A 26,032-nucleotide genomic window follows, 5' to 3' on the forward strand; every position below is an offset into this window, starting at 1 on the left:
TCTAAAATTAAATTAAATACGTCAACTTCTGCCTAACGCACTTACAAAAGGGCACCATGGTGATACATATATGCAGCCACCTGGGTGGAGTCTATATATGAAGGCTATCGGAGTGTGGTCAGCAGACAATGGATATGCACACACACTCTCAAGGCCTTTGCGGACTTCGAGTTTTCCTACACACCGTTGGATACGCATCTATTTTCACACATTCAAAATATATCACCAAAGATGACTTGGTTAAACCAGAAGGCTGAGCCTGACGAGGACGACAAAAAGTTACTGAGATATTCGGCAACTGAAAATGATTTATTCAGGATTAACAAACATGACCGGGGATGTAAAGGCTGTTTTCTTAATGGTGGAGAACGTTGCAGCGAGTTGTTACACCTAAAAGCTGATGATAATTGGGAAAAATGGACCCATAAAACAGAAGGGTTATCAGCTACATCTTCATATCCAGACGAAGTGGATGATGGCCCAACAGGCCAAAGCACAGAGATTTTTAGTAGTATTAATTTGATTATGGGCGGAAGGACATCCTCTCTATCTACTATGCCCTTTTCGGAGATCATCTTAACGAAACTGATGAGCAAATGGAAAATTCACAGGTCGATCATACGTGCAATCAATAGAAACACAAGCTGCACCTTCTCAAGGATGATATTGGAAGTTAAGAAATCAAGCCCTCGCTCAATAGGTATGCCTCTTTGATTACCTGAATAGGTAGCTTATACTCACATAGTAGTAGTCTATACATGTAGAACAGCTGAAAGCTGGGACGACGATATGGCCTTATCTGTAACATTCTTTCCAGATACCTTGATCACAAATGCTATCTGGTTCGGTTGCAACTTGAAGAAGCATTTAATTGATGGCCATGAACTGACAGATTCCGCGATTATTACAAGCAGACTGAGCGAATTTGATGGAGAGGTCTTTCATCCTATGATGTTGCCCACTATATTTGCAGAATTTGAGAGGGACAGGCATGTTAACCTCGTGCGCAAAAGTAATACTCAGTTCGTACAAAGGATGATCGATATTGAATCGCGAAACGATACGTTCTATGGGATGCAACAAACCAGTCGGGAAATTCGGCAGTCAATAGAAAAAGACTATCCATCGTCGAGGGCAAGCACATTCTTTAACGATATGAAGGGAAGAGTTGGAACTTTTCTATCGGGCAAAACCCTATCCACACCATGTGAGAGAAAACTTGCATCAGATTTATGAAGTGCTCATCTAAATGCTCTTATGATATCAGCAACATTTAATACCTTAGAAAAGTCGGACACTTTGCAGAACGAGAGCGACTCTGGTATCGAAGAAGATGTTGAAACATGCGCAATGCTTTGGATTAAAATTAGCCATCTCAAAAACGGCCTGGAAAACTGGAAAACACAACTACGCAAGATGTTTGACCACACTCAAGAGCTCGAAGATATAAACTTTGTCCCAACTAAAGTCTGGACTAGTAGACGAGACAGATTGAAGGAATGCGGTAAACGAATCAAGGAAAGACTACGCGATTTGATTGATGAATATGACGATTTCATACGAGAATGTGATCACATTATGGCGGGAATGTCGCTTGCGACGCAGCTGGTTAATATCTTCTAAATCTTTTTACTACCAGGTAACTGATCACTGACAGCTACTCTCAATAGGACCTCAACAATATCGGTAGGAAAGATGCAAGGTTAAACGAAAACATATCGAGAAGCAGCCTGGCAGTAGCAGAGACGGCTCAACGAGACGGAAGTCTTATGAAGTCTATTGCCGTTCTCGGAATGATCTATCTACCAGCGACATTTGTTTGTGTATGTCATCCGAAAGACAGTCTGGATTTGGTTTACTGACAATCAAATTGCAGACTTTCTTCTCAATGGGATTCTTCCAATGGAGAGGGCAGGGCGACAATACGACGACAGTGTCACCAGATTTTTGGGTCTTTGGGCTTGCTGCAGTAGTTTTTACACTGTTGACGGTGGGTATATTTCTGGCCTGTACAATGAACAGGCGCAACAAAATGAAGAATAAACTGCACGTCGTTTAAACCTACTGGGAGAATGCCAATCTTTATATTGAATTGATTAAATTTTGCATAATTGGAATCTTTCATGGCTTTATGAGACGCATGATTGCTTGCTTTTGGTTTTTATAGAATCATCCACCAAATAGCGAAATTCACAGCACCCGTCAAATCAAACGTACATGCTGTCATGGGAAGAGCTGTGGACTGCACCGACTATGTAATAACTCTCCTAATGTAATTCTGCGAAAAAGATGCCATCAATGCTAGTCATAGTTATACCAATTTTGGATACGACGATTTGGAAACAACAATTTGAGGTTGCTAAGTAAGTTTGTATCTGTAGAGACCAGAAGAAAATCGAATAGTAATTGAAAGAAAACCTTACACGTTGGAAATAAGTTTAACAAACGAGTGACTTTTAAGCAAGCTACTTCCTACTTCCCAGACTCGCCCGTTAATCGTTCTCTCACTGCTAGTATTAAACTTAGGTACTTTACCAGAAAGACGACCTCAATAATTCTTACGCAGAACTATTTCAGATGATGAGGAGACAGGATAAACCTCTCATATTATATGTAGAGATTTGAAGGAAGTACGATCGGGTAATGGCATTTCTCAACTATCAACTCTCATTGATGAGGTGTCCCGATAGTCTCGCTTACGGGATGAATGTTTTGTCTATCGTTGGACTATTTAAACAATAGCGGAACATATCATGGACGAATAAGGAATAGCCTATAGCTACATGTATAGTATTCCTTTGTTTCCTGGGTCCATCGTTGAAGTATCAATATACTAAACTTGTAAGAATTTTTATCATCTTCCATTCTACACCTCCATAATATCCACTTTCAAAGTTCTCTATCAGCTGCCCTACCAATTCGATACACCCACGGGTAGACACTTGTGTAATTGATGTCAATAATGACGACCCTCTTAGTTAAACGGATACGGCGTTGATGGGACAGGATTATCTGAATAGCAAGAATACATAGGGTCCTCATCTCCAAGGTAGCCCACGCAGCCCTTGCAATTCAGCAGCGTATCAGGATCATACTTTTGCTTAATCGCAAGCAGCTTATCGTAATTTTCACCAAAGAAGAGATTCTGCCAGTCAACCTCTCCCGGATCTGCTTCGTTCATGTACGAGGCCTGCACAGTAAGTGGCTTTTTGATCTCTCCCAGAGCAGCACGGGCAGCTGCCACAGCCTGATCACCGGTGGCATCAGGAGAGCCGGGAGACCAACCTGCCGCGGCGATGAAATGCCAGAGAGTATTTCGCCATGCAGGATTGGCGCTGGTTGCGTTTTGCGCATCAGGTGTATTGCTCGCTCCAGTCGCCAGGATGACAGCCGTGAATGTAGTGCCCAGAGCGCCACCCAGTTCCTGACGGGCAGTCTCCATGCCTAGTAGGACGCCACTGACGAGGGCGTCCACCTTTGCAAGGGTCTCAAAATTATCGGTGGTGATGAGGCGACTTGGAGTCAAGGCGGAAATGCCAACAATACCGGCGGCTGCCAGGTAATCTGCCTGACCAGTGTAGAAGCCCTTCTCACTATTATACAAAAAGTAGCCGTTGACTGTAATATTGAGTCCTGCATGGCCAGTAAGGAAAGTGTTGTACTTCGATGTAAGTTGCTTTATCGTCCCCAGGGGGTCTTGGCCAACAGGTAGAACCTCGAGGAATCTGAAACTAGCCGCTGAAACGGAGCGGTAACTAGCAACGTGATGCTTTGACCAGTTGGTCTGCTCCTTAGCCAGCTCTGTAAGAACGTCACGCAAGACTGTGCTCTTTGTGTAGTCTGGATCGGTATCATTGAAGGTCGCTTCTAGGCGCCATACGGCCCATTGTGTCTCGGGATACAGCTGGAACTTGTAGTTGACGAGGATAGCATATGACTGTCCACCACCACCTCGCATTGCCCAGAAGAGATCCGGGTCATTGCATTCGTTGATGGTCCGGAAAACTCCGTCAGCTGTGACAACGTCAAACTCAACCGCCTGATCTACCATCAGTCCATAAGTGGGTGTTAGAGGACCGTGGCCTGCGCCTTGACCAAATCCTCCAGCGATGCCCACGGTAGAGCAGCCGCCAATGGTAACCATCATATTGTGCTGGTCGAAAAAGTCCACAGCTTCCTCTGCAATAACGCCAGCTCCTATAATGCCAATATTGTGCTTACTGCTTGCAGCAGGGCAATTTTTGAGAGTGAAGGAGGATTTGAATGCCATATTCTTCAAATTATGAGTGCTGAGGAGAAGGGTATTTGCTGCACTGCTCCGACCAAGAAAGTCATGTCCAGTATTCTTGACCACCATTCGAATGCCGTATTTCCGAACAAACGCCAAAGTAGTTGTAATATCTTGACTGTTTTGGACATTCACCTGTAGCGGAGAGAGTCTTCCTAGGGAGCATGTCTGGCCCTGTGGTGCGAAGACCCCAGGGTAGCAATTTGCGGAGCCACATGCCTCCCACTCCGTATTTTGCAGCGCTCCATTAGATGATTCCCGAAAGGTGCCATTCATATAGTTTGCCTTGACGGTAGCACACGCGTCATCGTCGAAATTAGGCGAGCTAGGGAAGCAGACGCTACCAATTGGGACTGTGACTCTTAGAGATCCTGAGACGCTTCGATTGAAAGCCTGCCACTCCGAGATGGTGGGCCAGCAAGACTGCCCAGGCTGGCAGTTAAACGTTGAGCCACTGGCAGCGGCAGGAATAAGTAAGTGTGCTGCCGTAAAGGTTAGCCTTGTGATCCGCATGATGGATATATCAAGTAGTGCAGAGATGATGTGGTGAATGTGTAGAATCACATCCTACCACAGCAGGATCAAGTTGCCTTTAAGTATTCGTAAACAATTTCTCACCTCGCCCCTCCCTTCTCGGGGACCGCCAGAGACATACTCATATCTCATTGAAGGTGCTACGGCAGGATTTTTGTACTTTCTTGTCAGCAAGACGGTACCTTTCTAGACTTAACTTGCAACAGACTTAGCGCTAAAATTCCCTGTTATAAGCGGGATGCTGCTAGGTCTAAAGTATTCATAAGTTTACTCGTATGTGAGATACAGGGGACTTATTCCTTCACGCATTTTAGCGCACGAGCAATGTACGCTGGATTTTCTTACCTTTTGATTGGCTAGATGTCAGAAAGGTACATAAATCCTGCCTTAGCACCTTCAATGAGATACGGAGTAAAGGCAGATAGAATGTTACCTAAGATATTCATATCCATGTCTCTTGCTGTTCGCATCCAGGTGAAATAACGTGAAGCTTCACCTACACCGTATCGTATGTATATCGTACGGGAAAGGGGGTTTCCGCCCGTGGCTCGGGCCGATTTAAGTGAGCGCTAGCCCTAGAAATCACTAATACTAGTACTGTCATAATGAGTTACTGTAGCTTATGTCGGATGTACGGAGTAGGTGGACACTACGTTAATTCTGGAATATGTCTTGTTTCCCGAGCTGGTAGTGCACTTAAGGCCAAAAGTCTGCGAACACGACGTTATTTTTACTATGTATTTACACCAAGAAATCAGTCCACTTTAAAAATATAGAAAAAATCCTAAAAATTAATTAAAACATCTCTTTAAAATATATTACTAAAATACTATTATATTTTATATATGCCTAAAAATATTGTAATTATACTGTATATTTTATATAGTTTTACACTTATAAAATATATATTTATAGTGGGTTACAGTGGGAAATACAGTAGTAATAATAGATATTATCTTCAGTGATAAAACTATGATATTATTTTACTTTAATTTTTAAGGGTAAAATGCTTTAAAAATCTACACTAAACTAAATATATATATATATATATATCTATATTATAAATTATTAATAAATTATTTATTATAAATTATTTTTATTATTACACTTTAACTTATGTTAATAATATTATGTGGTTATTTATAATATAGATTTTTGGTGGAGTTGGGTGGTGCACTGTAATGTGTTCGCAGACTTTTGGCCACTATTTGTAACTCGAAGGCCCTTGTTTGTAACTTTTGCCACATACTTGTAGTAAGCAAAGTGTCTAGGTATGAATTCGGACAGTGGTGTGCATATGGGGCAACTTGGGTGATCTAACTATGAATAAGAACATCTATCTGCTTTCCGGCTACTCCTGGCTTAGTCAAGCTGATAATCACAACTTGTCTTTCTCCGACCATGATATGCCTATCGGGAAATTGGCGCAGAATTGGTCGCATCAAAAAGCCTAAGAGAACAGCTACCCTGTCATTGGCTCACAAGTTGGGACGGCCTACCCCAATATGTCTCTGAGAGGTCGTAAAGAAGCGGAGATTTAGACTATGCAGGGGCTCAAACTCGTTAAACTCCACACTTCAACACCAATCAATGTAGATATGACAGCACTTAAGAGTCCAATGACCGAATATTCTCTTTGTTGCATTCAAGTGAAAAAAAAAAAAAGATCATTTCGCTGGTTTTGAAAGTTTGATTCAGGGCAATTATTCTCCAACATGCGCCTAGTATCATTTCATCTGTCGGGTGGTATATAGGCCCCATAGTTTCTACCTACTTTCCTAGGAATCATCCACATCCAAGTTACCACGCGCTGAGAATGCTGTGATCCCGAATTCCATGGTTACATAGTTGAGACTCTATATATACAGCTAATATTCTACTTACAGCTTAGATGATCAAGCTAGTATTGGATTCGCCGTCCTCATCAGATGTCGATATGGATCTACCTTGACTAATTAGCTGAAAATAACGACAAACCAGGCATCCCTCACTCATGTAGAGAGCCTGCTGATTCAGCACGGTAGCGTTACGGCATGGGTTGAAGTGTAGTGCAATGCTTGGAGTATTGGCAAGATTGAGTCTAAGCCATCGCTTGAGGGTCGCCGAAGCCACGAACGAAGACTGCATGGACGCACTGACGGATTTACTCAGTAGTGACAGTTGTGTGAAGCAAATATTATAAGAGAGAGGGCATGGTTGTTCGACGATCCAGGCCGCAAGCCTTGATGGAGCAGAGTTGGCGACATGCCATGTAATTGGCCGCATTGGCCAGGTTTATTGACATATTAATACTACCTTGCAACTAGTAATTCTGCTATTTACCTTTTGGAGAGTTATATCTGAGATTGATAACTAAATTGAATTTAGAACTAACTAACTAGTTGTTTATCCCTAATAACCAACCGATGCCATCTACAGTGTCTCGCATTCGTCTTCGGGTAGCTGCTAGATCTGGATACATTGTCCAAAATCCATGAGGAACACCGCAATATGTATCTATTCTTGTAGGTACTCCGCACTCTTCCCTCAGAATACGCTCGTAAATAAGACTGTCGTCCCGAGCAGGATCCATCCCGGCGACTTGGAAATAGACAGGCGGCAGGAATTTATGTCCAGTTACACCGACGTTGGGGTGAGATTGTTGGCTGATAGAAAATGGATTGCTGAGTGGCGATGACTTGTCCCCATTGTACGCGTTCATGTATTGTTTCAGAGATGCTGTGTCAAAGATTGGGGCATACTTGTTTTGTTCCATGGAGAGATAGAGTTCCTTGTACTGATCGGGAACACTACCAGGGTCGATATAAATCCCACACGCTAGAAACTGCCCAGTAAGTGGAGGCTCTAGATCCCGAGCAAGTTGTGCCACCTTATTGCTGATGGCTGCCCCTGCTGAAAGCCCCCCAATAATGAAACCCTTCTTCGGGTCGGCATTTGCAGGTAGAATGACTCTGTCTTTCTCAGCTGCCTTGCATGCGATATACTGCACCACTGCGAATATATCGTTAACGTCGGTAGGGAAAGGATAATCTGGTGCAAGGCGGTAGGACGGCAAAATGCAAGTGGCGTTATGTGCCAATACCAATTCCCGAGCGGTGGTAAGCTCCATCTCCGGATATCCAACGCAGTGGCCGCCGCCATGAATAAGAATCACAATAGGGGATGGAATGGTATTAGACAAAGCGGACTGGCAGACGATTGTGCGAGATGAAAAGGTGTCGTCGACTGGTATATTGTATTCTCTCTCAACAATGTTCGTCGGTCGGCTCGCTGCGAGCATTCGCTGAGCACTGGGTAGGGTTGCCTGAACGGTTTTCTGGAATGTGGGAATATCGCTAGGAATATGTCCTGGCGGCGAGCCATTGGCTTTCCAAGCGGTTTCGAACTCCGAGTCCATGATGCCAGTAGCGAGGATTTGTTCAACGGTCCATGGTAGTTCATCCATTCTAAATATGTCACGCTAGAAAGTGACCCAGAAGAAGACAGTTTCAAGTTGACTATGCAAATATTTATGTAATCCGCGAGACCTTTGTCACGGGCTGTTCAGATGAGGATGTTGATAATAGAGTGAAAAGAGAAAGTGCCCAGTAATTACGTTATTAAATACTTATAGATTTGAGATGATCGCCGAAAAAAAAAGAAATTAATGTTACACGGCTGGCATCGCATAGGGCAAATACACTGGCTGTGTTAAATTAAATGACCGTCAAAGGTGAGTACATGTAAGCAGCATTTCTGCGGCCTGGCCGTACTCTTGGGGAGAGAAAACGAAGCTACTCCTATACCTCGCATTCAAATGTTGGTTGTATTGTAGGATCCGGTAGGGGATTTGAGTCACTCACCGGGTCGAGTCACACACCGGGTCCACTCATGCTACGGCAGTTCCAACAGTTACAACGATTTTCAATTGCATTGCTTTTGGAAGATTGGGACAATGACGAGAAAATTAAATTATCTCATTAGATACCATGAGGATTGGTTTCGGCTGTGATGGCTTAATCGACTGTCTATTATAAAGCGTAGTCGATTAATTCTATCTTTGCAACTACAAACGCACTAGCGCAATATAGTACTTGAGCTGCATATATCCAACAAGCAGCTCCCTCCAATCTTTACTCTGGCTACAGCTCAAGCATCCAAACACTGCAGTGTCTGTTACGCCCAAGCTCAACATGGACGAAACCTGCGAGTTGGGCAATTTGCAGGCCCCAGTCCGACCCCAAAACACCTCTATACATGAGTTAACTAACGAAGAACCCAACCTTGTCCCACCGCCCATACCAGCGCAAGACAACGAGCCTCGGTCAGCGGGCCACCGGACATGGAGGTTCTGGGCTATCATTATCGCATTGAGCATCACGGGACTGATGTCCGCAATCGAGGGTACCATCATAACGAGCGCGCTGCCCACCATCACAAACGCTCTGGGTGGTGGTGATACCTACATTTGGGTCCCCAACGCCTATCTCCTGGCGCAGGTAGCCATACTTCCTCTTGCCGGGCAAGCAAGTAACATCATGGGTCGTCGCCATCTCCTTCTGGGAGCCGTTGCCCTCTTCACACTAGGGGGTGGCCTCAGCGGTGGTGCCTCCTCGATGAACATGCTGATAGCGGCCCGCACTATTCAGGGGCTTGGCGGCGGATGTATCAACCTCCTGATAGAGACTATTGTGACCGACATTGTTCCGCTCCGGGAGCGTGGCCAATATATGGGCATTGTGGGCATTGGCACTATTGTTGGAGCGACCCTGGGTCCATTTCTGGGTGGCTTAATCACCGATCATGCTTCCTGGCGATGGTGTTTCTACATCAACGTGCCCATCGGCGTTGGTAAGACCAGTCCCTCTTCTCTGTTTCCCGTCGAATGCGACTTAGTTCCAGTTTCTCTTAACTGACCATGCTCTAGTCTCTTTCGGGATCCTGTTTGTGTTCCTCCGCGTCAAGTACGAGCGCGACATGAGCTGGTCGGCTCGTTTCAGGCGCATCGACATCTCTGGTAATGCAATTTTTGTAGCCGCAATCGTCTCCGCCCTGATTGCGCTTACTTGGGGCGGCACCATCTACAGTTGGAGCACCTACCACATTGTTGTGCCCCTCGTCCTGGGCCTTGTAGGCGTGTTGCTCTTCGCCGCTTTCGAGTGGACTCCGCGACTCTGTCCAGAGCCCTCCTTCCCGCGGCAGATCGTGTCAAACCGCACCTCAGCAGCCGCTCTTGTGCTGACCTTTATCCACGCGGTCGTCGCCTATTGGGTATACTACTTTCTGCCGATATACTTCCAGGCCATTAAGGGTTTGTCACCTCTACGCTCCGGAATAAATACATTGCCCAATGTGGCAGGCGGGCTTGTCTTCGCGGTTCTGGGAGGCGTCCTGCTCTCCAAGTTTGGCCGCTACAAGCCTCTCCACTTGGTCGGATTCGCTGTTACTACTGTCTCGTTTGGGCTGCTCAGCATCCTTGATGCCAATTCAAGCGACGCCGCGTGGGTATGCATACAGCTTCTAAACGCCGTCGGCAGTGGCATGCTTGGTGGTGTGCTCCTGCCTGCGGTCCAGGCACCTCTGGATGAAAGCTATGTCGCCACGGCTACCGGCATTTGGAGCTTTGCTCGCTACTTCGGCTGCATCTGGGGTGTCACTATCCCGAGTGCCGTGTTTAATAATGAGTGTAGTCGTCTCGCGAGCACCATTACCAACGCAGAAATCGCTGGGAATCTGTCAGGAGACAGCGCATATCAGCATGCCACAGGTGCTTTTCTACTCAGCATTGAAGACCCGGCACTTCGCGCAGAGGTGGTCAAAGTTTTCACCGGAGCGATGCGGACAGTTTGGCTTGTTGGAATTGCATTTGCTGCATTGGGATTCTTGGTCAGTTTTATAGCGAAGGAGATTAAACTACGGGAGGAATTGAACAATAACTTTGGGGTAGAAGAACAAAAGGGTGTTACAATCTCGCGGACGACAGACACCGAGGCTGTGTTATCGCCTAATCCTGTCTGATACGGACAGGGGTTTGACGTAGTTATAGAGATCTATTCTACCTAATTGTTTATAATTAATTGGTTGGAATTTGGTAATATAGAAGAGTTGGAATTGTTCGGCGTGCTCATCAAATTCATGGAGATTCTTAATCTTCACCAATTACGCTTGCCTCTTATGGACATGATAATATCACGCGTGACATTAAATTCGGAGTCGTGATGAACACTTTATAAGGAAGCTTCTTCTTGGCAATATTTAGTGCCCGGCATTCAAGTCAATATTCATCACAGAAAGAATGTTACACACCCTAAGGCCCAAGGACTGATCATTATAGTCATATATTATTCAATAACAACCTGCTTAAGGGGTATTTTTATTGCTACTTCGTGTTATGATTACTAACGCCATGAGTATATAAGCTGGACGTAGCAATCATGAAATCAAGCCACGAATTGTCCGAGACAAAGATTATAACCATTAAGAGAGGCTGCTGACAGCAGAGCAGAATGCGACATGAAGATTTGTAAGAGACCTGACAAAAAAAATACTGTATTAACTGAGTCTCATGGGTCCGTTTTTAGATCTACATCACTTCGTAATATTTGTAACCTCTTAAAGCTTCGATTCTATCAGTACGAAGGCCACACAAGGTTCACGCCATAATTACAATGTAGGTCCTCTGCTGCTCTAGTAGAACTAGTTAGGTCGAATATATCGTTGTTTGCAATGTTAAACTGTTGAACGCAAGATTATAATCAAGATTATAATGTCAGAAAAAAGGCCTAGTGCACTAAAACAAACTAAGAAAACCGTTTACACGCCATCTTCTCTTCCATTTCTTTGAGCTTGAAAAGTAGCCGTGAAATGACCCTCAGCAGACTTACAGGCCCTCTGCGAACAATATTAATGTTATAGACTGCGATTCTGGCAAAATTGCTCCATGAAATGGCAAGGACAGATTTTTTTTGTTCTCAGCGACGTTTGGGGGGCTCCAGGCCAGCTCAAGGATGACGCTAGCTCTTTTCCCAAGCTTATATCAGATGCCATCGTCTTCACTTTTGGTATTTGCATCAATTATTTGTGGGTTGACAAGTACTGTATTAACCAGCAAGGTCCGGCTGATGTATCACGTCAAGTGGCACAAATGGACGATATCTCTGAAAATGTAACGGCCACCATCATTTTTGCCTCATGTTCAAGTAGCTCTGAGCGCCCCCTAGGAGTATCAACCGTTCCACGAGAGAATCAGCCATGGTCCCTATCGTAAGACGGCACATTGGTTATATTGAGTATGGTTCCTACATTGATGGTCCTTGCCGACTCTCTTTGGTTGACACGTGCATGGACGTACCAAGAGGGACTTCTCTCCCGCTGTTGCCTGGTCATTACGAAACAACAAATCTATCTCATCTGCAGAACCATGTGCACTTCTGAGTCTCTCAACAACTCAACGGTGCCACTGGTAAATGATTAAACCATCATAAATATGTCAGCGGTAATAGGGGCAGATCTCTTCCAGCGCCATGACGCAAGGAGAGCGTGAAATTCTGGCACAGGAAACACGTTCGAGGCACAGATGGAGGTGTTCAGCTAACGTGACTTGACTCACGAGGAAGATATATTGGACGCTTTCCGAGGCGTCCTCAATCGTCAACCGTGGAGGTCCTTTTGGGGAAATCCTTTCCGATAAGAAATTGGTGGGACGCCTATTATAAGGCCACTGCACTAGGAATAGACGACAGTAGCGTCGATGCTCAGAAAACTAACAATCTAAGTCCCAATGCTGCGTTTGCAGGCAGTCTAGCATAGCAAAAACTGTCTTCTGGGTGTGAGAGAAGGAGAAAAGGCGGTTTTCCCACATGGTGCTGGGTGTCGATGCTCGGCAAAGTCATCTGGAGGCAGAAAGAGCTTGGCGTTGATAGCCCACGGCGCGTCCTAGAATGCGCAGTTTTTCAAGTCGATGAAGGCAACCGGCACTTGCCACTATCAGAATTCATAGCGTCCCATTCAGACGCAATCGTGCTACCTCAAACTACACGACGCCTGTTGGTAACTGGATATATCGTGCAAGTCCGTCTGTTTCGAACACAGGGCGGACAGTTTATTGCCCAAGATATTAGGAGCAAATTTGACATGGCGAATCACCTTTGGAGCGTGCCTTTTGGTATTGACGTGGAATCCGAGATTCCAGAATTGACCGGGGATCATGAGAAATCATAGCAGATAAAAATAATTACCAGTCAGTGTTTTCACAGATGCAAGGAGATCACGGCAACTACGACTTGATGAGAAAATCTGAACTAGCTCTAAATGGGCGATAGATAAAGAACATCATTAAGATATATTCGTTGTTCGCTACAAGCGGTCATACGCTTCGACTTGGATACATTCTGACGGTGATGAATGCAACTACAGAATTTAACTATGAAGGATAGGCATCTAGCTATTTACTTGGGCCTTCATATCGCTGGATTTGACGTTTCAACACTTGTTTTCTTTCCAAAAATGTCACTCTCTTAACTTCCCTCCCTCTCCAACCCCGTGCCAATGAATTCCAGCAATATATTTAGTAAAAAGAAAAGAAAGTAAGAAAGAAAGAAAGAAAGAAGTGAAGAAGATCCATTTGTTAAATCGTTGATCAGAGCTGCTGTGCTCCATGGTTCCCTCAGCTATCGATATAAGGCAACTTGTCTCTATCATCAGACACATACGAACGTAGGTAGTGGAGGATTCGGGGTCCCGTCAAGTCTTTATCGAGGTTCAGGCTCTTTCATTTTCGGTATCTTAGGGTTCCATATTTGGAGTTGAATGACTCCGTTTTCCTCGATGATTATGGAGTAATGCCATCACTTCCTTGCCATTCAGTTTATTTCCTGCCGCAACCTTAATGACCTCCTCTGTAATGGTAATCTCGTCTCCACGCCGGCTAAGGAGTAACGCCATCACTTCTTTACCATTCCATCCATTTCCTGCCGCAGCCTTAACGACCTTCTCTGTAACGGTAATCTCGACTCCGCGCCGGCTAAGGAGTAATGCCATCACTCCCTTACCGCAAGGGCCCCCGGCTGCAGCCTTAAAAACCTCCTCTGTAACAGCGATCTCGTCTCCTCGCTGGTTAAAGAGCAATGCCATCACTTCCTTGCCATCATAACCTCCTGCAGCAGCCTTAACAACCTCCTCTGTAATTGTAATCTCGTCTCCACGCTTGTCAAAGAGCAATGTCATCACTTCTTCACCATAAGGACCTCCGGCTGCGGCCTTAAGAACCTCCTCTGTAACAGCAATCTCATCTCCGCGCTTGTCAAAGAGCAATGTCATCACTTCCTTGCCATCATAACCTCCTGCAGCAGCCTTAACAACCTCCTCTGTAATTGTAATCTCGTCTCCTCGCTTTTCAAGGAGCAATGTCATCACTTCCTTGCTATCATAACCTCCTGCAGCAGCCTTAACAACCTCTTCTGTAATAGCGATCTTATCTCCTCGGTGGTTAAGGAGTAATATCATTACTTCCTTACCATAAGTACCTCCTGCTGCAGCCTTAACAACCTCCTCTGTAATAGCGATCTGACCACCTCGGTGGTTAAGGAGCAATGTTATTATGTCCTTAGCATCATGTCTTCCTACTGCAACCTTAACAATCTCCTCTGTAATAGCGATCTCGTATTTTCGGTGGTTAAGGAGCAATGTCATCATTTCCTTAGCATCATATATTCTTACTGCAGCCTTAATAACCTCTGTAATGGCGATTCCATCTTTTCGGTTAAGGAGAAATGTTATCATTTCCCTAGCATCAGATCTTCTTGTTGCAGCCTTAACAACCTCCTCTGTAATAGCGATCTCATCTCCTCGCTGGTTAAAGAGCAATGCCATCACTTGCTTGCAATTCTTCCTATTTCGTGCTGCAGCTTTGATGACCTCCTCTGTGATCTGGAAGTCTTGGCCTCCATTCTCAAGAAGAGATATCATCATCTTTTCATCAAACTCTTCCGCAATAGTCTTAGCAATCTTTTCTGTGATCTGGATGTCTTGAACTCGCTGCTCTAGCAAGAGAGATACCATTTCCTCTCTGTTGTGCTCTCTTCTTATTGCGGCATCAATTACCATCTCGGTGATCTTGACGTCTTCTCTCGAATTCAGTAAAAGCATCATAGTTTCGACACTGAATCTAAGCGCTATTTCTGCGACTGCGCCTTCCGAGATGTTTGTGTTGGCATTGTGCAGCATCAACTCAATGACATCTCTGCCGCTCTCACGGTTCCTTGCTGCTAGTTTTACTAACTCTGCTGTGATCATAAAGCTTCCTTGAGATTCTGCTTCCAATAGTAAGTCTATCATGGCCCTGCCATTCTTCTCATTGGTTGCCGCTGCTCTTATTAATGCCGGAGTGATGCCTAGGCTAGTGTCTCTGTCTAGCATAATGCGAACCACTCCTTGGTCGAAGTATTTGGCAGCTGCGCAAATAGCTGCTTCGGTAAAATGAATGCCATGTTTTTTAATGAGCGTCTTCAAGTTGCTATACCCTGCCACGCCCTGACTGGCTGCCTTCTCAATCATCTCCTCTGTGACCACAATATCTTTGGACTGAAACTCGGCTAACCATGGAATGTCGGCCTTCGTTGCAATATCCCATGCATCTACTGCTTTGTCAAAATTGGCTATTCCCGCTGCTTCTCCCCATGCTAGGAGTCCTGAGGAACCTGGCTTAGTCAACTGGCAGATGATGCCGGTGAAGTTTTTGATATCGTCTTCGACCCCAATATGGCGGTGCCAATTGCGCGCGGCGTAACGAAAAAACGGATGATGACGATTCCTTTCATCTAGCAGCGCGGGATCCCGACAAGGACCTGTTTCAATAAAATCCGTGAAACACAAGTATGTCATACAGGTCTTCGCCAAATACATGCTAGGACGCAGACCTCTGCAAAACTCAGCTGTAGCTAGATATTCACTATTGAGAAGAAATTCTTTCGCTGATTGGTGTATTAAATAGACTTTCCCGGCAATGATGTCCAGAATTACCCCGGCAGCACTAGTGATGGCGCTCTCAGTGAGAGGTATCCTGTATTTCCTAATGGATTCCTTACTCTTGGAATTCTCTTGGATGGCAAGAGCTTCTTCGAGCTCATTCAAAGTCAAGGCTCGTCGACCGAAAACTGTCCATATCAGGAGCTTTTGCGCTGCTATATCGTTGCTTTGCATAATCTGACCTATAATGCTTTCATAGAGGTCCGTTAGGTCTGACGGGCTCTCATTAATGATTTGCTCTATGTCTGCCTGCGATAGCAAGGTAGTCGCTGCTTTTAATTTCTTCAAGACGATCGATATCCACAAGAAAGTCTGCTCCACACGGCTGCTCAACAACTCGATCACTCTACACTCGAGTTCAGTGGCCAGCTCTAGAGGATGAATCTTGCTGAGAGTGAATGTCTTGATATCATCAGAACTGGCTTTCAGGTGAATGGACGGAAATGGCTTTAGACTCCGACCTAGATCCACTGTCGGGCGGCTTGTTAAGAAGGCCTTGAGAGGCGGAAACTTTTCTCTTCTTCTCATAATCGGTGGCTGAACGAGTGCCTTGAATAACTCAAGTAATCTGTGTCTCGACTCATGATCCCGACACTCATCTAGGGCATCAATCACGCAGTATATAGTACCAAAGACAGGAGATTGAAGCAGCTCTTTCAGAATGGCCCACGTCGATTCATCAGTTATAGTGGAGGTTTCGATATCGAATTTGTCGGAAATGATTTGGAACGCATCTTTTACTGAAAGCAATTGCGTGATGAGTGACCTTAAAGCAGCGCCAACAGTCCGGCAGTTATCGTCCTGGTCATAGAAAAAGAAATATATGACCGTTGTACGACGGTGGGAGTTAAGAGACAAATCTTCTATGTGCGTCAGGAGAAATTTGGCGAGAATTGTTTTCCCTTGGCCTGGTGAACCCTTTACCCACAAGACTGATGACTCGTTGGTTGTTAGCCATAAGTGGAGCAGTTCATTTTTCAATATCCAGCCAAGTGTGCCGGGTGTTGGATTATCAACTTTGTGGTTTCTGAATGCAGCGTAATCGGGAGCCTTGAGGGCCTCAATGTAACGTTTCTCCGAGTCTGAAAGTTCTGTATAACTGTTTTAATACATGATCTATTGTCTACTTGTAAAGTCACTCACTTCTCCCGAGCTTTGCAAAACGCTCTTGAATGATGCCTGGTGCTTTAGCCACCAATTCTCTTATTCTTGATTCCATCATGAGATAGTCAGGGTTGGATATGTCGCTGAATTTGACGATTTCGGAATGATCTGCCTCTATTGGTATTTGATCATAGACTTTCTCATTTGGGCCGGCATGAATAGCAGATGTGAATGGAACCATCATGACTTTAGAACCGGTCCTTTCCCATGACGCGGTCTCCGAGCACCACTTCATAGAAAAGTCAGTGATATTTAATGTAATTAAATGTAAATTTAGATAATAACATACCTGAATTGTCGGGGTCATTCTCGTTTCGTATATGCATATTATCTTCGAATCGTCAAGCGTGAAATATTTGTTGAACCTCTGGCCAAGCATATTTAAAAATCGAGATGACTGCTTCAGATCTTTTACCAAATCTTCGTTAGGCTGTCCTCTAACCATGTACATCAAGTTTGAGTTATCAAGACCTCTGTTGGGAACGGCAAAGAGCATAAGAGCATAGCAGGACCTAAAGATGGCCTGGTCATCTTCACTCCCTTCAAATGCTTCAGCAATGGCCTGCATTAGTAGTTAGTTGCAAACTTCTCACAGTATAAAGAAGTCTAGTTGAGTGATGTTTCAGTAGACATTTCATCATACCTCTTTCACAACAAGACCACCGAGGCTATGTCCCATAAGAATGAGGGGCCGATTTTTCTATGTTTTTAAGCTTTAGTCTTAAAGTTTCTGTTGGATTAGGCGCTTACTGCGTGTCCAGATCGGATCGTCTTAATCGACTCAAGTAGCCTCCTTGAGAGGTCAGGAATAGATGCTTCAGACTGGCTCCCAGGTAGTTTGGTATCATAGCCGTACGTTAGAATGCGTGCATTTGGAACGGCTTCTGGAAGGAAATCACGCAGCCACATGTCTGGTTTGTTTTTTGATTTCCAGGATCCAAATGCATGACCGGCAAGTCCGGTTACTGCAATAATGCTGAAAGGATGCCAGCATTTAGCGTCATGACTTGAGAAATTGAGAGAGCAACAATTGACCTACTCTACAGCGACATCCTGTGAAGGATCAGCGAGTGGTGTTAGACCGAAAAAATCCGAGTCGACCTTCAAGCGGCTGGCATCGATGCCAATTTCACGCTTGATAGATTTCTCAAGCTCGCTCAAGGTTGGGGCATTCGCGAAGGTGGCAGTGGCTACCGCATATCGCTGAGCCTGGCTCGGGGCCGCAGAAGGTGAGTACGAGAACCCAAGTAAAGTCCATTTAAGCTCGCGAGCACTGTTTGTGGTGGGCAGCCTGGTCAAGATGTCTCGGAACTTTTCCCTGTCCACCCCTCGAGGTATGCTGGAAATCCTGAAGGTCAGGGATCTGCGGGCGCTATTCGGTGGGATAGACGATTGTTTGTTTCCTGCTGATAGCCACAACCATAGGAATATGATGGCAGCGATGCCAGCTAGAAGAAGGACATGCTCAGATCGTATGAGCTCCATCACATTTGTTATTGGGAGATATAGGCTTTCGGCTTCGAAGATTTTCGACACTCGGAAGTGCTGCTTGTAGAATAGGACGAAAAGGATACGTAGGATTATTAATTCGATAGGCAAGTCAATAGCAGTTTTCGTTTGCGTTTGACACCCTCTTGTCGGAAAATACAACGAGGAAAGAAATCGCTCGCCAAATCCTCGACGCGAAACATGGTGATCACTACCATCACATAAGGCGCAAGGCAGATTAGGCTCTGGTGCGGGGTTAGATACATGTATATAATATTTACATAGGTACAAAGGTATCTCTTTTGTGATAAAATAAGACCATTGAAATAATTTTCCGGTGCTCGGCTCCGCATGACCGCGCATCGTTACAGTTATTCTCCTGTAATACTAGCGAGTAGCTGTTAGTAGGCAGTATCCCTAAGGGCTTATGTCATAAAAAGAATAGCAGTAGTTTCTGCTTTAGGTTATTATATTTATCTAAGATGGTACATCTTTATGTTTACTTAAGGTTATATATGTCAACGTATTATCCACTCCGTAGTCAATAATACTATAGCGTAATTGGGCGTTTAGGTTAGCGGGATAATTGTCCGACAGTCCCCGGCATTTGGCGGCAACCCCAGCGACAAGAGACGTAAATGCCACTAGTAGGAGCATCTCTGCTTGACGCACCCCACTGGTTGTGGCGTGGGTTGTGGCTCTGATTTACAGACTTCAAAGTGATGGGTTGGTGGTGATGGTAGTTTGTGGTTTGTGGTTTGTGGTGTGTGGTTGTGCTGCTGTGTTATTCAACAGGACAGCTAAATCCAGGTGTTTGTTGAACTGTCATTCAGTGGGAAACAATGAGAAGCGGGTGGCATCCCTGTATACATAATACTACATCGGTTTCCCATTCATGTTCAGCTCGGTGACTTGGAGGGTGATTGGCAGCCCCTACCTTCCTCCCTTTGCTGCCATTGACCACCGTCTTTTCCTCTCAGAGATGCAATAAGAGAGCTCATAGATTGATAGATAGTACTAACTAGTGGAGTTTCAGCTGCTGCAGCTGCGACCGCAAAACTATTGATCGGAATGCAGAAGAGCAGCAAAAGAGGTGGTGGCGCGGCTCATCGTGGGGAGCTGAGACTGGGGTCCGACAGAAAGCGATTGGAAGAGAGCTCAGCTGAATTGGCGCTATTGGTTGGAATGCATGGGGTTCAAAGGGAAGAGATGCACTTTGGGCACATCTGCCACCAAAATGACAACAAACTCAGCTGCTTTCCGAGCGCCTCTTCAAGCCGCCTGCAGGCTCCGCCTCCGAAACGCAGCCAATGACTTTGCAAATCATTCGTGGTAGGGTCGCCCTCTAGAAGTTCAGACGGCTGTGGTCGAATCAATTCGTGATCATGAGTTGTAGGCTGCAGTGTTGAAAAGTCAATCACATGTCACATATCATCCCAAAACAAGACAGATAGAGCTCCAAATTATTGGAGAATCATATATTAAAGTAGAGTTTTGAATATGACTGAGAGCTGTGATATAAAGGTGTCCATAGTTCCCCAACGGTTAGTGTTTTCTCATAACTCAACGGACAATCATATTCAGAGAAACAATTGTTCTCATTAAAAAAATCTATTGATCTTGGTACTATTACAATATTATTTCGTTCACCATGACGCTCAGAGACCAGATCCTATCACATACAAACCCTAGCCCTCACAATGGAACTGGCGAAGAACCTCTTGACCCTGCTCAAAAGCCAAAGCAGGCTAACTTATGGGGATTCCCTGTTCCTGGTGAGCAGAATCCATCTGCTACATCTGTCATGGTTCAGGACTACTTTGTCGGGTTGTCATCACTCTCTGGCCGTGTGCTCGGTTCGCCGATACTAACGCGACTCTAGTAATCATACCTGGGAAAATATACTTTCCTTTGGCAAGTTTGACTACATTGTGATTGGATCCGGTTTCACCGCACTTGCCTTCATTGATGAGGTACTGAAGCATGATAAGAAGAAGCGAATTCTGTGCATTGAAAGAGGTGGTATGTGCTACTAAGTGCGTCTCGAAACGTTGTTGATACTAACTGCTAATAGACATTTGGCTTACAACCCACTTTCAAAATCTCCCTCTTCCATTTAAGACGGTGCTAGGAGGCCCATCGGAAACCTATCCTTGGACACTTTCTACAGAGACGTTCAAGACGAAGGAGCTTGGTTACCTCCATGGATCATGCCCATTTTTCGGCGGGAGGAGCACCTTTTGGTCTGCCTACGCCCCACAACCTACTGAAGACTTAATGAGGGACTTCCCAAAATCCATGATTGATGCGTCCCATGAGAAGGGTTTCTGGCATTCTGCTGAGAAGTTGCTTAATGTGATACCAGCTGACAAGATAAGAGACGGCATTTACTGTGAAATGCAGATGGCCATTGATGAGCTTCTCAAGAAGAGACTAAGTCAAATCCCCACTGCTGATACTGTCGTGCCAGCTCCCTTGGCTGTTGGTCCTAAGTCGCACACATCCACCATGCGCTTCAACAAGTTTTCCGTTCCTGGCCCACTAATTGCGCTGCACGAAAGTCAGCGCAAACATGCTGAGGCGGGAGAAGGACGGCCATTAGAGCTAATGATCAATTGTACCGTCACCGGACTTAAGAAGGACGAGGTGGGAGGAGTCGTCCGAGCTATCGAAACCAGTCGGGGTGTGCTCTCGTGGACTGACGACGATACAAAAGTAGTTTTATGTGCTGGAGTAAGTTGCTTGGACACTACCCCCATTATAGTCGTAAAAAAACAAAATATTGACATCCATCACAGGCCGTTCCTAATGCCACATTACTTCTCAACTCATTCGAGGAGTGTCGCCCCTCAAAAGGCAATGTTGGCAAACGCCTGACAGGTCATGTCCGGTCAAACATTACAGCACGTATTCCACGTGAAGCTATCCACTGGAATGGGGATAAATCTCTCCAGCTTGCTTGCACATATCTTGCTGGAAAAGATCCGAATACACATCGCCAGTACCATATTGGGATTTCTGCAATTCATAGTCCCGATCCAGAAGCTGACGCCGAGGACGCAGGGCGGGAATGTCCTGACTATGCCGCAGCCGCCACGGATGAGCAGCTCAAGGGCTCCAAGAAGCATATTGTGTTTGGTAAGCACGTGTAGTTGCCTGAAATCTTCTTTAGTGGTTATACTAATATGAAATGACAGTCTGCTCGGGATTGGGTGAGCTGGATGAAGACAATAGCAAGAATTGGGTCAAACTGAACAACACGCCTGATCCTGCCTCCAATGTCACCGTACAATATACATTATGCCCAAATGATAAAAAGATGTGGGATACTATGGACGAGGCAATATACCAAACAATTGAAGCCCTTTCTGGCAATCAGCCGAAAGCTATTGAATACTGGGACGACAGAGCTAATAAATGGGTCGCAAAGAAACCCTCCACGGAATCGGTTCGTGCGCCCGGAGTGGTACATGAGGGAAGCACGTCTTTTGTTGGAAGCAAGCAGAACGGTGGCTCGTTGGACAGCTTATACCGACCACATGGGATTGCTAATGTAGTGAGTATACCCATTTGTTCTCGTTATAAGCCTCAACTAACAATGTACGTTTAGTTTGTTACGGGTGGGGCGGTTTTCCCCACGTCAGGAAGTTGGAACCCGACATTGACAATGTGCGCGTATGCACAAGACCTTGCAAGGAAGCTTGTATGTCGTCCGGGCTTGATCCCGCCATCTCAGGACTATGAGGAACCGAACTAGCCTCGAAACCTGGATGCGAGTGGTTATATTTGGTCCATATCAGTAGCCGAGGCTCTCTAATAAACACCATCCTTTGCCATAAGTACGTGTTTGCTGGAACAGCAGTGACAATCGCGATTAGCCCGATGGGCTTCAGCAAAGACCAGAGCATCAAATAAAGAGTCAAAAACACCACCATACAGCCGAGTAATTTGATGAGGACTTGTGATTAATTAGTAGCCATGTCCCAGTTGACTGAAGGGTGGTTCCAGCGGGTAGGAATTCTCCTTACAGAAGAGCCTAGGCTAGCACTGCCCTTTACAACAGCTTATAAGGTCTCTGACCTATAATTCTATTACACAATGGTTGCATGTGGTAATGTTTTGCGTTATATTGCCGCAGAGTTATACAGAAAAAACTTCAACCTTGACTCTTCAATACTTATATATAGCTTTTTTTAATAGTAAGAAATGCTGTGTTTTGCGGGCTATTATAGGGTGCGTCGACACTTTGGCACCCCATTGAAGGTTATAAGTCAGATGGAAGCAAACCCCAACCACATATTATAACGTAGATATTAGAGAATTTGGTATCCCGCCCGCTCTCCCAGAGTCAGGTTAACCACTATTGAATACCAGCTGTTGTATGTTGATTTTCTTTTTGGTCGTTTCTATCATCGATTTTGTGGTAGTGTACTCCGTAAACGTGTATAACAATCCGGCCTGTACCTGCATGATCTGGTTGCGGCTGTAAAACGCAAGACTATATTAGTGGCTCTGGCTGGGCAATTTTGCTGCAAGCGAGACATTGCCTTGGCGTCACCACCGTGTATAAAATTCTCTTAGTACCAAATTATCAATTCTCTCAATCCAATCATGCCGTTTCAGTTTGTAAGCTGAGTGGACCATGAACCCGCAAAATGATAGTCCGAGACTGTGATGAGCAAATGAAGCACGGTTGCTCTGTGGCTATGAATCCGCACTAGTCCGCGCCCCCTTGTTCAGCCGAATGAAACCCTGGTTGTACACACTGATTTCCCCAAAGACCAATGAACTGTTCTTTGGCATACGAGTAAGTAGGAGAGTGTATTTGGGTCAGTGAAATTTATACTGCTTTGTATATCATACTGTGTCCTCCGAGCCTAATTAATACTCGGTAGACTGAGCTAATCAATGTATCACACACGCAGTCACGTGAGACTCCCCAACCGTTTGCGACATGTCCTTTCTCCTTGTACAAGTACCTTTTGAGTGTTCTCAATTCGGCATATCTTTGAGCCTAGACTCTTGGGCTATTATATAATTGAGCATCATAAAGCATAAAAAGCCATGCCACAAAGTCTGTAGACTATGGAGCCTTTCAATTGCTATTTCTAATGACTTGTTATCGCGGCCTTTATCGGCAATCCCCGGCACAAAGGCAGCGACTGCGATTGGATCGACGGCCCAAGCTTTCCAACAACGCGACCCAGAACTGGCCTCTGTCAACATCACGGCTCGTTACCTGGAGCTGCAGCAAATCGGAACTCCAGGATGCACCACCGAGCTGCGATTCAACAGCTTGGGCTCTCGCGGAGCGCCGCCGGACGGGCCTTGTGGCCTTCCTTGGCCTCATCCCGGTGGCATCTCCGCACACTTGCAAACGGCAATCTCCTCAAGGCCAAGAGTCAACTGCTTAGCTGCTCACCGCGCAGTCTACCAATATCTCGGAGTTTCAGCAGCACCGCATTGCGGCCAAACAGCTTCGACGATGACTCAAAAACTGGAACTTACAGTGAAGCCGATCATGAGCATGCCGTTATCTCAACCTTTGACCTCTTCTCCATTGGCATCGGCCCCTCATCATCCCACACTGTTGGACCCATGCGGGCAGGCAATATTTTCGTCTCAGACTTACATGCAGCTGGCCTGCTCGAAAAAGTCGACAGAATACGCGTAGCTCTCTATGGCAGTCTTGCTCTCACTGGCGAGGGCCATATGACGCCATCTGCTCTTTTGCTTGGCCTTGAGAGTGCCAACGTGGAGACAGTCGATACAGACTACGTGCCCAAGCGCTTTGAGCAGATCAAGGCAGAGAAGAAGCTGTTCTTGGGTCAGCAACTCGGAAATGGCGTGGGCAAGGAGATTGCCTTCGACTACGAGCGCGACTTCAAGTGGGAGTGGACGAGAAAGCTCCCTCAGCATAGCAACGGCATGCGTCTTATGGTGTTTGACAAGGAAGGCTACATGCTGGCGACCAATGACATGTTCAGTGTTGGTGGCGGGTTTGTTGTCAACGGAGCCTTGTCAATCAACAAGCCGGATTCATCAGGATCATCGTCGGCTCAAGATGCTGGCCTCGGGTTGTCCGAGGTCCATCAGCAACAGGCAGATGGCAATACCGGACACCCACTTGACCTTGCGGAGAACATGTACTACAAGGAAATCAGGCGAGAGGATGCAGCAGGAGATCGAAGAACTGGACCAGAGATCAAACAACTGGAAGACACTGCGGAACAGTCGTCGGCTCTGCTTACATCTGGCTTTGAGGGCGGCCATGCACCACCTGTCACATCGTCAGCAGAAGATGCCCCAGAATCAGGCAGTGCGCACGGTCATCAACCTCGATACCCTTTCAGAGATGCAAAAAGTCTGCTAGCTTTGTGTGATAAGCACAACTTGACGATTGCACAACTGGTGTATGAAAACGAAAAGAGCCACGGCTACACGGATGAACAAATTCGCGACAAAGTGTTCCGTATCTGGGAGGTCATGGACAATAGTATCCTTGAAGGTGTCCAAGCACCACCAGATTCAACACTTCCGGGCAGTCTTAAATTGCATAGACGAGCACCAGCATTATATAGACGACTCACAAGAGGACTGTATCCTTCTCACGCCACCCAGGGCACCGAGACAGTTCAAGCTCAGCTACCATCTGAAGACAAAGCATTGCCATCAAGTTCAGATGCATCAGGGAGCTCAACCTTGACTACGACCTCAGCACCGCCTTCGTCAGGACGAAAGAGCATCGCTACCAGGAGAAGCATGCCTCTACGAACACATGGCTCCTTTAATCACCCAGTACTACCATCGCCGCGACGACGTACCACGTTCCCTGCAAGTAAGTATTATCCAGGCCAAATAGTATTATCCTTTGAGAAAGGCTAACATGAGATTCTCTAGTGGACTACTTAACTGTGTATGCCATGGCAGTTAACGAGACTAATGCGGCTGGTGGACGCATTGTTACCGCCCCAACAAACGGTGCGGCAGGCATTATTCCCGCAGTGCTCAAGTACACTATAGAGTTCGTCAGTGATGACCCAGAGCGTGACATTCTATCCTTTCTCTTGACAGCTGCTGCCATCGGTATGCTTTATAAACGCGGTGCCACCATTTCTGCTGCAGAGGGCGGGTGCATGGCCGAGGTGGGCGTGGCGTGTTCCATGGCAGCCGGAGCATTCGCAGCTTGTATGGGCGCGAGCCCTCAGAAAATTGAGCAGGCAGCTGAGATTGGCATTGAGCATAACCTGGGTTTGACTTGCGATCCAATTGGCGGGTTGGTACAAGCACCTTGCATCGAGCGTAATGCTCTAGGCGCCATCAAAGCCATTTCCAGTGCCAACCTCGCTCTCAGTGGTGAGACTGGCACACAAAAGGTCAGCCTTGATGATGCCATTCGGGCCATGCGCGTGACGGCCCAAGGTATGAGAAATGAGTTCAAGGAGACGAGTTTGAGCGGCTTAGCCACCAGCGTTCCTCTTCACATTCCCGTTAGTGTGCCTGATTGTTAATGCACTTTCACAACCTTATAGAGTTTATTTCTATGTCCTCTAT

General features: G+C 45.8%; 7 protein-coding genes across 7 annotated transcripts; 4 read left to right on the forward strand and 3 right to left on the reverse strand.

The window, feature by feature from the left end:
- Positions 1-231: 231 nt before the first annotated feature.
- TRIVIDRAFT_155822 (uncharacterized protein) lies at positions 232-2,059 on the forward strand (the record flags this gene model as incomplete). Its single annotated transcript, XM_014098638.1, has 5 exons — positions 232-700; positions 752-1,207; positions 1,268-1,608; positions 1,671-1,823; positions 1,877-2,059. 5 exons carry the CDS (start codon positions 232-234, stop codon positions 2,057-2,059), a joined length of 1,602 nt encoding a protein of 533 aa, XP_013954113.1.
- A 534-nt stretch (positions 2,060-2,593) lies between these two features.
- Positions 2,594-4,588, reverse strand: TRIVIDRAFT_171793 (uncharacterized protein; the record flags this gene model as incomplete). The annotated part of the gene is made up of 1 exon (XM_014098639.1): positions 2,594-4,588. The coding sequence occupies one exon, from the start codon at positions 4,562-4,564 to the stop codon at positions 2,975-2,977; it is 1,590 nt and encodes a 529-aa protein (XP_013954114.1).
- A 2,519-nt stretch (positions 4,589-7,107) lies between these two features.
- Positions 7,108-8,267, reverse strand: TRIVIDRAFT_68116 (uncharacterized protein; the record flags this gene model as incomplete). Its single annotated transcript, XM_014098640.1, has 3 exons — positions 7,108-7,113; positions 7,145-7,161; positions 7,226-8,267. 3 exons carry the CDS (start codon positions 8,265-8,267, stop codon positions 7,108-7,110), a joined length of 1,065 nt encoding a protein of 354 aa, XP_013954115.1.
- A 727-nt stretch (positions 8,268-8,994) lies between these two features.
- TRIVIDRAFT_68115 (uncharacterized protein) lies at positions 8,995-10,819 on the forward strand (the record flags this gene model as incomplete). The annotated part of the gene is made up of 2 exons (XM_014098641.1): positions 8,995-9,652; positions 9,729-10,819. The coding sequence occupies 2 exons, from the start codon at positions 8,995-8,997 to the stop codon at positions 10,817-10,819; spliced, it is 1,749 nt and encodes a 582-aa protein (XP_013954116.1).
- A 2,793-nt stretch (positions 10,820-13,612) lies between these two features.
- On the reverse strand, positions 13,613-18,451 carry TRIVIDRAFT_122435 (uncharacterized protein; the record flags this gene model as incomplete). The annotated part of the gene is made up of 7 exons (XM_014098642.1): positions 13,613-15,075; positions 15,337-16,908; positions 16,970-17,207; positions 17,280-17,552; positions 17,634-17,690; positions 17,741-17,966; positions 18,030-18,451. Coding segments are annotated over 7 exons (4,251 nt in total), but the record flags the coding sequence as incomplete, so codon positions are not given.
- A 1,678-nt stretch (positions 18,452-20,129) lies between these two features.
- On the forward strand, positions 20,130-22,235 carry TRIVIDRAFT_68113 (uncharacterized protein; the record flags this gene model as incomplete). Its single annotated transcript, XM_014098643.1, has 6 exons — positions 20,130-20,305; positions 20,361-20,500; positions 20,553-21,211; positions 21,277-21,616; positions 21,676-22,034; positions 22,089-22,235. The coding sequence occupies 6 exons, from the start codon at positions 20,130-20,132 to the stop codon at positions 22,233-22,235; spliced, it is 1,821 nt and encodes a 606-aa protein (XP_013954118.1).
- Positions 22,236-23,746: 1,511 nt separating this feature from the next.
- TRIVIDRAFT_11665 (uncharacterized protein) lies at positions 23,747-25,989 on the forward strand (the record flags this gene model as incomplete). Its single annotated transcript, XM_014098426.2, has 2 exons — positions 23,747-25,316; positions 25,379-25,989. The coding sequence occupies 2 exons, from the start codon at positions 23,747-23,749 to the stop codon at positions 25,987-25,989; spliced, it is 2,181 nt and encodes a 726-aa protein (XP_013953901.1).
- Positions 25,990-26,032: the final 43 nt, after the last annotated feature.

The sequence above is a fragment of the Trichoderma virens genome (genome assembly GCF_000170995.1).
Source record: "Trichoderma virens Gv29-8 chromosome Unknown TRIVIscaffold_82, whole genome shotgun sequence".
In the NCBI taxonomy this organism is placed as follows: Eukaryota; Fungi; Ascomycota; class Sordariomycetes; order Hypocreales; family Hypocreaceae; genus Trichoderma; species Trichoderma virens.